General features: G+C 40.6%; 1 protein-coding gene across 1 annotated transcript; it reads left to right on the forward strand.

The window, feature by feature from the left end:
* Positions 1-3,861: 3,861 nt before the first annotated feature.
* LOC126335132 (uncharacterized) lies at positions 3,862-9,458 on the forward strand. Its single transcript, XM_049998092.1, has 2 exons — positions 3,862-3,959; positions 8,966-9,458. Exons 1-2 carry the CDS (start codon positions 3,911-3,913, stop codon positions 9,415-9,417), a joined length of 501 nt encoding a protein of 166 aa, XP_049854049.1. The 5' UTR covers positions 3,862-3,910; the 3' UTR covers positions 9,418-9,458.
* The last annotated feature ends 1,936 nt before the right edge of the window (positions 9,459-11,394 follow it).

Consider the following 11,394-nt stretch of genomic DNA (forward strand, 5'->3'; position numbering starts at 1 on the left):
CGGAACTTGGCCCAGCCCTCCCACTCCCACTCCTACTTAACGATAAATCCTGACGTGAGTAGGACCATATCATAATTGTTCGGCATATATTGGCTAGGTGCGATACGGATGCATTTCCTACAATATATGAGCTTATACTGGTCCCTGCAACGCTTCCAGTGACAAGTGCACCCGTTGGGATCATTTTCGTCTCTGCGTTGCCTCAAACATATTTAACCCTGCAGGTGTATCGGAGGGTCGGCCTGACTCCGGAATTTTTCATTTTGTTACTGTGAACTTACACACCCAGCTACCACCAATGTACACTAATGGGCCAAAACACATCCACTGCCCACCTCGACGTTGGATGCAGCCTGGTGACGTTGCGGACACGTGAGGCAGTAACAAAAGTATGTAAGGGAGCAGACACGGACGTGTGATCACCCTAGCGACGATATGGACCACAAATGGGCAAATTCACTGAGATAAGCGAGTTTGACAAATGGCAACAAATTATTACTCAGAGCCTGTGAATGAATATCTTCAAAACAGCGAAGATGGTTAAACGCAAACGTGCTACTGCCGTGAGAATCTATGGAAAGAGGGAGAAGGACAGTGCAACCACCACCAGGCGCTAAATGGTTCGACGTGCACGACTCTTCACAGGACGTGGGTTCCAGATGCTTGTCTGCTCTGTGAACTACGATGGATGGCGATTTGTGGCATCTGTGACGAAAGAGCACAACGCTGGTGCACACACAAGTGTTTTCGGAGCTCACTGTTCATCGTACATTGTTGAACATGGAGCTCCGCCGCAGAGCAGCCCTACTTTTTCACAAGTTGACCCAGTGGCATCGTCAGTTACGACTGCGGTGTGCACGGGACCATCGAGACGCGATGATGGATCAATGGAAACGTGTCACCTCTTTGGGTAATTCACAGTTTTGCTACAATATGTGGATTTTCGTCCCCACAAGCGCCATCATCGAGGTGAACTGCGATTCGAAACGTGTAACGCGCTAAGGACGCGGGCTGGTTGGAACAGCATTGTACTGTGGGGCACATCCTCCTGAGCTTACATTGGATCTGTTATAGTAATCGAAGACACATGCTGACAACTGTAAACCACCTCCATACCTTCATGTTTGATGTCTTCCTCGACGGCGATATCTTCTTTCAGCAGTATAACTGCCTGTGTCTCGGTTCCCGAACCATGCTACTGTTGTTCGAGCAGCATTACAGTGAAGTCACGTTGATATCCCGGCGACCAAATTCGTTTAGTCCTATGGATTTGGCTGCTTTCGGCCTCAATCATCGCGTACGCAAATCAACAGACCGTTATGTAGGCGAATTACATGACCTGTGCGTAGGCACGTAATGCCACAGGCCTCTATAAACCTACCAACAAACTGTTAGATCCTTAATACGCAAAATCAGTGATGTATTTCGTTCCAAAGAGGGACAAAAAAGCTATTAAGCAGGTCGTCATAATGTTTTGGCTCACCAGTGGTAATTCAGCATGGAGTGAGACCTAGTAGAGAACGGACGGTCGAAGTTGTGAGACATCGCTGTTTAATTAATTTAACAGAAATATGTTTTGAAGGGTCACTGTAACTTGGAATACACGTTGTGTAACTGTTCAATCACTGAGTGTGATTCCTTTTTTGTGAGAAAGTCACATGGAAATGAAATTTTACTAACGGAAGATGCTATATTGAAGAATTTTTAGAAGACCTCAATCGTGAAAGTGACGTAAGTGACTTTCCTGATGAAATTCATTCTGAAGCTGATACTCCTGCAAAAGTTACGGGCAATGTGGAAATACATCACTCTGCCGAATCTTCAGTCAGCAATGAAAAAAAATACAGTTATCAACTGTAAGAATGGTCGTTCTCAACACACAGCTGCACAGCTGTCCCCAATAGAAGAGGCCGACCAGTTGTCGATAACTTTATAGTCCACATTCCAAGAGTGTGGAAATAATGAATGGATTTACGAATAATTGGGAACATCTCAAAATATTTGTGTAAATGTACAATTCATTAAACGAATAGTATCTTCATCTAATTAAACTGCAAATAAAATCTTCAGAGCCGAATCACTTTCATGTTTTATCACTGAAAAGTTATCATGACAATTTTTTCTTTGTCTCGAATTTTGAATGCACTAACACTAATGTTGACTGAAAACGTACATGGCAATGGCGAAATAAAATGCGCTTAGTATGTGAGAGTACAGGTTGATTACAAAATCTTCTACATTAAGGCGATTACCAAATAATTGAGTCACTGTGAGGACCCTGGTGTATAGTTCTTGGGATACTTTCAGAGATGGAATACAAATAGAGATAAGAGCAGCCATGACTCAAAAGCGCCTATTTGATGTTGCTCCTACGAACATCCATACCTACAGAAATCTAAAAAGTAATTTCAAAACTTGCAAGTACTCCATATGACGAACTAAAATTTCGTGAATGTTTTCCATTAGAATTCATTTTTTCGAAGTAGACGGCAGACACAAAAATGTTCTCCCTCCACGACCAAAGGAAATCCCATATCCGAGGCTTTTTAGACCAGTATTAAAATCGCTATATAAATCGAAAACAAAATTTTAACCATTTTTAATATTCAATTCAACAAAGATTTGGAACAAAAAATCTGATTACAGCTTCACGATTTGTCCTAGTTCAGAAATAATTTCCCCGTTACGCAGCACTGCTGCATCGCAAACAGATAAATGTGAAACCCAAAAACAGAAACCATAATATACACTGGAAAGTAATGGGTATTAATAGCACAGACAGCTGAGTAATATGTTAGCCGAATGTAACAAGAAACATTTCTATACACTTTTCATCCCCTAGGTAGAGCGCGCTATTCGTGTGATGACCCGTCATGGAGGCGGCACCGTTTCAGCCGAATACCTCACGGGCTGGCAAATTCAAGAGGGAGTGCAGCTGCGAATATCTGGGAGTTTTTCTTCCAACCAAGGGAAAGCTCATGGAAACACAGGTGAGAACTGAGGAATGGGAACTATTTTAACATAATTCAGGGACAATGAGCCCAGACAAAACACTGAAAGCACCTGTGAAAGTCTTTTGATTTATCTACATACAAAGTGAAGCTGATGACTTATTCGGCATATGCGGTGTACCTGTATCGTCATGAGTGAGAGAAAGACGTTTACCGCGAGCACATTTCGTTATCGTTGAGGAAAGACTACAGGTTACATCTGGTTCTTGTTTATTTGGCGACAATAATTTAAATTTCTTTGGTAGATCATCTGTGGTGACATGATGAATTTTTACAGTTGGACGTCAAAGGAAGGGCAAAAGGTCTTCACATATTGTGAACAGTAAATCCATCTCTCGTAAAGATTAACCTAGTCATCTGGGGAGCATAGCTGTAAATTATAGCAATAAAATACCTGGAAAAAGGAGTATCTAACACTGGACCATTTCTTGCCTGTTTGAGGTATACCGGTACTTAAATAGTAGGTATGTGTAAATGACTGCCGGAATGAGGCTGCGCCCAGAAACCGGTGCAGACTAGCAGCTAGCAGTTTGGAATTGCACAACCACTGTATCAAGAGAGAAACGCTGTACAGTCGTATAACGCAGCTGGATTTACTTATTAGCACCTGGCTATCTGTCGCAGATGGAAATCAGACTACCCAAGCTCTCAAAGCCCCTTGTTACTTTATCTAAAGATAGACTATGAAGCTACTCTCGAACTTATCGAAGTTTTCCAAGCGTTGCTGCATTAAAAGCTTAATTTTACAAATGCGTCAGTGAATGACGCAGCACAGTTCCGCTGAAGAGGCAACCGACGGACGTCACACCTGCTGCGCTCCGAGTATATAAGGTGGTGGCAGCGATCTAAGAACCATCTGATTCCTTCCTTCCTTGTGTAGACGCTCAAGGACAGTCACGATGCTGAGACACGCCTTGGCTCTGTTGCTGATCGCAGCTGTTGGGAGTGGTAAGTGGTCCGCTGTCTCAATCTTTTGTGCTGTCTAGGAGCATGTTATGTGCACATTGTTGTACCATATAAATAAAAATCAGCAAACTGTTATGAAAATACACAGCACTGAAATTTGAGTTAAGGTCTTGGAACGATAGTTTAGTGCATTTTTAATACCGCAGTGCGTTTCAGTTGACGTTACATTTTCAGTCTCCGTTTACTCCAAGCTGCGTTCCATTAAATTTAAAACCATAGCTTCTCTCATTTTAGTCTTTCTACACTTGAACTGACGTAAACACTTGAGACGTGAACAGACATGAATCGTGGGTTTGCTTCGAAAGGGGGGAGGGGAGAGATGCGTTTCTTCATCCATACTCCGTAAGATACCTTGCCGTGTGGAGGGTACTCTGCGAATCACTGACGACTTTTACTTCCCCCTTCTTCTGTCCGAGTCGCGAATGATCTGCGGGAGGAACGACTGCTGATAAGCCTCCGTCTGAGCTTGGATGCCTCTAATCTTATCTTCATGCTCTTTTCGCGAGATAGGCCTATACGAAGGAGGAATCAATATACTTGTTGACTCCTCTAGGAACGTACGCTCTCGGAATTTTAACAATAAACCACACCATGATGCAGAATGTTTCTCTTGCACCATATGCCGCTAGATTTCGCTGAGCATCTTCGTGACACTTTCGCGTTTACAAAATGGATCTGTAAAGAAATGCGTAGCTTTTCTTTGGATGTTCTCTATTTCGTCTATCAGTCGTCTCTTGTACGGATCCCTGATGACTAGCAATATTCAGATATTTTCCGTTCCGTTGGGCCCGCAACATAGTACATGTCAGTATAAGACATTATGAAACTGGATGCTCCAAACTGAGCTCCAGTAAGGTAATACTTTAATACATTTCTTTAAATATTTTACTCAACAGGTCTGTTTTGGTTTATTAGCATTATCAAGCGAACTGCGAAAGTAACATTGGTAAGATTATCTATATGTAAATCAGGTCTGTTTTATGTTTACAATTCCATTGGTACTTACGTCTAGTTGGAAACGACAACCATATTGCATCTCTGCATATTTTTTTTTTTTTTTTTTTTTTTTTTTGCTATATCTTGGTAAGGATATTACATTTTGTAGTTACAAAACGTAAAAATACGTTTTTGTCAGACTTTTTGACAGTTGTTTACTACGATGCTGTGTGTTTACAAAGCATATAAAGCTTACCTGAGATGATGTTAGTTACGTTCTTCTTAGTTGCCTTTAAATTATATCTATGGTCTTTGCAAATTTTGTTTTGTGTAAGACTATTTCTTTTCCTATTCTACTACGTCGATCACAACCAAAATCTCAGAATATGCCACTTCTGGAATATACAAAATCACCTGTGACGGTTCCCACAATTTATATACTGTCCAAACCGGACGAACTTTTAAAGGCGTATTTAAAGAACGCATTAGAAACATTGATAGTAGTCCTTCAAGCTTCTATTTACATAAGAAAACTCAACACCACAAAGCTAAGAAGATAGAAACTGCGTTAGAAAGATTACTCAAAATACCGAAAGGACTTACCATGATCATTCTCGAAGAACAGGAAATTTATTTGAAACGAGAAAATATCCGTACGAAATTCTAAATTGGCACACAGATTTTAAACTTAAATACTATTTCGAAAATTTTATTTACACTCTCGTCTGTTCGTTCCGTGGAGATCAGGTAAGCACTGAGGACAGGACAAAAAGTTGAAGGCCATCAACTGAAGCACACAACACATATCAGGCTATCGTTAACGAGATTTTGAGGAAAGATCGACGAAAAACATGTGAGGAAATTGCACATGAGGCCAGAATGTCTGTCATTCCAATTCATAGAATTTTAACTCAAAAGTTAAAGATGAGTAAAATTGCTGCCCGATTGGGTCCGCATGATATGAGTGAGTGAAGAGCTGAAAGCAGCTCGCAAAAGACTCGCAGAAGAAAGATTCAACATTATCGAAAAGAAGGTTCAACATTATCGAATAGAAGCCGAACGGTTTCTGAAAAGGACTGTTGAATTAGATGAAACCTGGATACGAGATTTTGAGACAGAGCTGTAGACCCTGTCGTCACACTTGAAAAGTTCCGACTCTCCACGCCCAGTAAGATTCCACTGCCAACAACCAAATGTTAAACTGATGATGACTTTTGCGTATGACATGACTGTAGTTATAGCTACAGAGTGCCTCGGGGGAAAATCGTAGCAGGCGCGTACTGCTAACTGTTTCTGCAAACTGAACCCAAAAATTCGTCACGGAAGGCCTGACACACTTGCAGCTGGTTTCCTCATTTAGCACGATAATTTTTCAATGTGCTCATTCGGTCCTATCTCGTAGGGATCCCCTGCTCCATAGCAATACTCAATTTTTAAAATGCATAACAGGCTCAAAATAAACTACTGTACCCAGGCCAGAGCACGAAATAAAATATTGCTCCAAATGAAATTCTCACATGAAAGCTAACTCCAAAAAATTGTACTAAGTCCGGCCAATGAAGCAGTTATAATTCACCATTAATATTATCAGATGCAAAGAATATCCAATAAATTTTAAAACTCAACAAAGCGACCAAATATTTTCACAAGCTCTTAAAATAATTTAGAGTTTATACTCAGAATCCGTGACACTCTGTCCGTTATTTCACATAGTACAAATGAGCTCCCCTTCTTTGAAATTTTTGCTAAAAATAAAAATAGGAGAGGGCAGAGAGGCGTTGTGTAGACAGATTAAAAAAGGGTTTGCTGCATCTTCTAAGTGTTCTGCCAGTAAAACTCAGAACGAATGTAAGACAACAACGTTAACCAGAAAGATGTAAATCTTCAAGAAGGAACTAGATAGAGGTACAAGCACTCTAGCAGAAGATATGGCAAGAGTATGTTTCAATTAGTCTACGGTTCATCTTCTCAACATCGTCATCTACGTGACTGATCCAATTCAAGTTGCCACGCTGTCGCCGCGGCTACCTGGATGACATGGTTTTTCAAATTGCTGCGACTGAGTCACGCCTTATGACGACAGAAAAACATTTCTTTTGTCGACAGTGAGAACCTTTCAGCCAACGGTCACGTGACTCAGCTCAATGAAAATCGATTTTCCAAATGTATTTCTCGAGTTGTTAGTCTACAATCAGAAGCAGTGTACTATGTTCGGTTTTTAGCTACATTTCCGCCGTAAATATCGAAAGCGCACGCGTTATACAAACACAACTACCTCAAAACTGCAGCCACGAATACAAGTTATATGTGCTCTGGCACAAGGCACAACAATGTCTCTTACTCATTTCTCTCCAGACACTGCACGTAATAATACATTTCTTAAGCTCGAGCCCTCTCGCATGTCGTTACACACATTACAGTACTCAACCTCTTCAGGTTCCATTCTCCTCAGTCACCCTATGAAATGAGCGATTTCTACGATTTTTCGGAGAAACTAATGAAGCAAACAACATAAATATTTTTGTACATTATTTATTGGTTATTGGACTAAATTATCTGATTTTGTTAAAGAAATTCTGTCATTAGCAAGGCTCCCACGCTCTGTTCCTGTCCTGCACTCTGCAAATCTTATGGATATAGCGCATGGACTAATAGCACTGTTTTTTGAGATCTTGGTTAGTGCTCGCGTAGTTCATTTCGTCAGCTTGAAATACACTGTATCTAAAATTGATGGAATGGAATTCGGGCAAGCTAACAAAAATATCTTATTGGAATTTGGCTCGATTACCCCTCAGGCATGTCCACAAGAAGTAATAGGCTATTTTTTATTTTATTTATTAGATATTGTGAGAAAAATGACCAAAATTACACGACAGAACATCTTTATTTAAAATGCCCGAATTTTATTACTGTTCAGTACACACTGTTCTACAGATCGAGAAAATTGATTTCTGATAAATATGCAGACCGCAGGATTTCTGTTATGGCCACATCTTTGTTTGGACAGAACACGTGACAACTGAATTTCTTAAAAAAATAAATAAACATAAACATAAATAAAAATAAAGCCAGTAACTAATAAATAATACGCAAAACGATTTAAGTAGATTTCTTCTTTATTTTTTCCAAAATAAAATCGTAAAAGTCGCTTATTTCAGAGGGTAACTGAGGAGAATGGGCCTTAATTGATGTTGCAATTTTGTGTTGTGTTCGTAGGAATGAGTAAAACTACATATCAATAAATGTGTAAATGGGAGACAATTTGATAAACTTTAAGTACGGAAAGTATACAGGGGACAAATTACAAAACCTATAGCATGGCAACTCTCTCCTGCAAAGAACAGACAGCAAAAAAAAAAAAAAAAAAAAAAAACAAAAAAAATTGCATCATAACATATTACTGTTCCGTATGTGAAATAGTTACAGACAATTATAGAACGACATCTTACATCATACCAAGAAAGCAAGAGACTGGAGAGAGATACTATTTCTATTGCCTTCCTAAGCGGTCGTTCCTATCAAGAATCCGTATTGCAAGTGGCTTTTGAGGGAACTTTCGAGGAAGAGAAGTTTCATTGTAAAATTTATTTCTGATAATTGCTTTTACCCTTGTTGTTTGAACTACGCTCTGTTATTCAGTCGAATCATAATACGTCGCCGCGCGGGATTAGCCGAGCGGTCTCAGGTGCTGCAGTCATGGACTGTGCGGCTGATGCCGGTGGAGGTTTGAGTCCTCCCTCGGGCAAGGGTGTGTGTGTTTGTCCTTAGGATAATTTAGGATAAGTAGTGAGTAAGCTTAGGGACTGATGACCTTAGCAGTTAAGTCCCATAAGATTTCACACACACTTTGAACATAATACGTCATTTAAAACAATTGTAATATTTTGCTTCTCTTCAAAGTTATAATCGTCATTTAGCAAGTAGTCCCATATGTGCTGTAAATACAGCAGCCGACAGATAATTTTAGTGTTTGTTTCAGTCTGTTGTGCTACTTTACATTCTAGTCACACAAGATAGCAGATGGCTGCCAATTAATGCGGACGTGTTTTCAGCTTCGTACCCGAAGATCACGGTGCTGTTCCAAGACCCGGCGGACTACCAAGGCGAGGCGAAGTGCTGCATGGGCGCCTTCAACACCCCACACAACTACACGGGTGCCTACCAGGTGAACGCGCTCTACCTCAGCAGCCACGTGCGCAACTACGCCACTCTGGAGATAGGACCAGAGCAGCAGAACATCAGGATCACCATGAGCGAGACTCCGTATGGCGTTTCCGACTGGAAGGTCGTGGCCACAGCCACCTACTCGGAAGTAGCCGAGCCTCTCCAGCTCCTCAGGGTGCCTATCAGCTACAAGACCGATCCGTCCAAATATTACCTGTTCGAAATCTCGTACGGTGGCAGCTACACGTACCCTACATATTCATCTATCGATATATCTGCTGGTCCTTACAAGACAAGCTACAATGCCTTTATACTGGGTATCGACTACGAGAAAGCATAAGTGTACTGAATACTGAGTTATAATAAATCAACCTATTTGTATTTCTTTGTTTATTTTGGAAATATTTGCTGAAATTAGTTCCTGCATCCTTCCCATTCTATTAATTTGTATCTGATTCTATAATAGTGAGTATGAACACAGATATTCATTACATACTCTCTTTCTCTCATGAGTAAGACCAGCTAGGCAGCTGCTTATGCCGAATTTAAACGCCCCATTGTGGCGCCGCGGGCACATGACGTGGTAAATCTTTAAAGCTACCATACGTGCATTAACACGACGTCTGGAAAGTTGTAGATCGGAAACGGCGCAGCTGTTCTAGTGAGCGTGTATGGAATGTGATTGAAGGACGGTGAAACCACGAGTGGCCATTAGAGTGTAGGACATCCACACTTTATCAAAGAACGTAGAGGTCGGAGGCTTACCTGCTCTCTGAACACATCTCATTAAACATTGACGAAACACAGTATATAAAGTTCCTCACAGTAAATGGAATGACACCATTAATAAACATAGACTTCGATCAGAAATCGGTAGCTAAGGTAGAAATTTCAAAATATCTAGGTGTATGCATTGATGAGGGGTTGAACTGGAAAAAACGCACTGGGGATCTGCTGAAATTTTTGAGTTTAGCTACTTATGCTGTTAGGGTCATTCCAAACTTTGGCGATATACATCTCTGTAAATTAGCTTACCACGCCTATTTTCATTTTCTGCTTTCGTATGGCATCATATTATGAGGTAACTTATCGTTGAGTAAAAGAATGTTCATTGCACAAAAGCGTGTAATCAGAATAATTGCTGGAGCTCATCCAAGATTATCCTGAAGACACTTATTTAAAGAGCTAGAGATCTTCACTGTAGCCTCACAATATATATATTCACTTATGAAATTTGTTATTAACAATCCGAACGAATTCAAAAGTAATAGCAGTGTACATGGCTACAACACTAGGAGAAACGATCATCTTCACTACTCAAGGTTAAATCAAACTTTGGCTCAGAACGGGGTACATTACACTGCCACAAAAGTCTTTGGTCACCTACCTAATAGCATCAAAACTCAGACGGACCGCCATATAGCATTTAAAAGGGAATCAAAAGAATTTCATAGTCGTAACTCCTTCAACTCATTAGATGAATTTTTGGATACAGTTAGTGGGTAATTTCCCAAACCTCCACCCCCCCCCCCCAAATTAAGTGTCATGTAATATTTTGTATAGCGTAATATAGTGTATAGACACCTTTTATTAACCTGACAGGTTCCACATCATTACGAAGTGTCGTATTAATGATCTATGGAACAAGTACTAATCTAATCTAAACGTTGTTAAACAATGCACAACGCACGACCCCTACAAGTACCCACCTTCATCCAACGACATAAATAACTACGATAGCATTGGACATGGCAGCATGAACATAACACCAGCGCGGTTCCGGACTGAAGCTTCTAGAACAGCTCGGCCGGCTAACACAGAGGGTCAGTTCACAAATGCTGTTACTGTATAACGCGGATCAACGTAGGAAGTGGCTGCCCTAAGCTATGTTAGAAATGCAAGACGCACTGTCGACAACTGGTTTTGAGCGACCATTGGCAGAACTATGGCAGACGAATCGTTCTGTAGCTCTGAATTTAAACTCTCATGTCCTAAGCTAATCACAGCCTCGTGATGTGCAGTGTATACGGCGGTCAGTAATCTGTGGTAGAACTAAAATCACTATCGCGTTATTCACGGCGATTAAAGGTAATCTTTATGAGCAAACTCAAGAAAAAAAAATCTGTTTCATCGGTAAAACCAAATTATAATTTCGTGCTAAAATTCCTTACTTGAAACTATACCCACAATGGCTACACGAGCTGCCGTGTTATGAAAAGAAGAGCAACTCTCGTTGACACTTGATTGCAAGTTAAAGGTGACACACACACATTCCAGACGAGAAAAGAATGACAGGAAGACATATAAGAGCATGTGA

The sequence above is a fragment of the Schistocerca gregaria genome, chromosome 2, assembly GCF_023897955.1.
Source record: "Schistocerca gregaria isolate iqSchGreg1 chromosome 2, iqSchGreg1.2, whole genome shotgun sequence".
Taxonomy (NCBI): domain Eukaryota; kingdom Metazoa; phylum Arthropoda; class Insecta; order Orthoptera; family Acrididae; genus Schistocerca; species Schistocerca gregaria.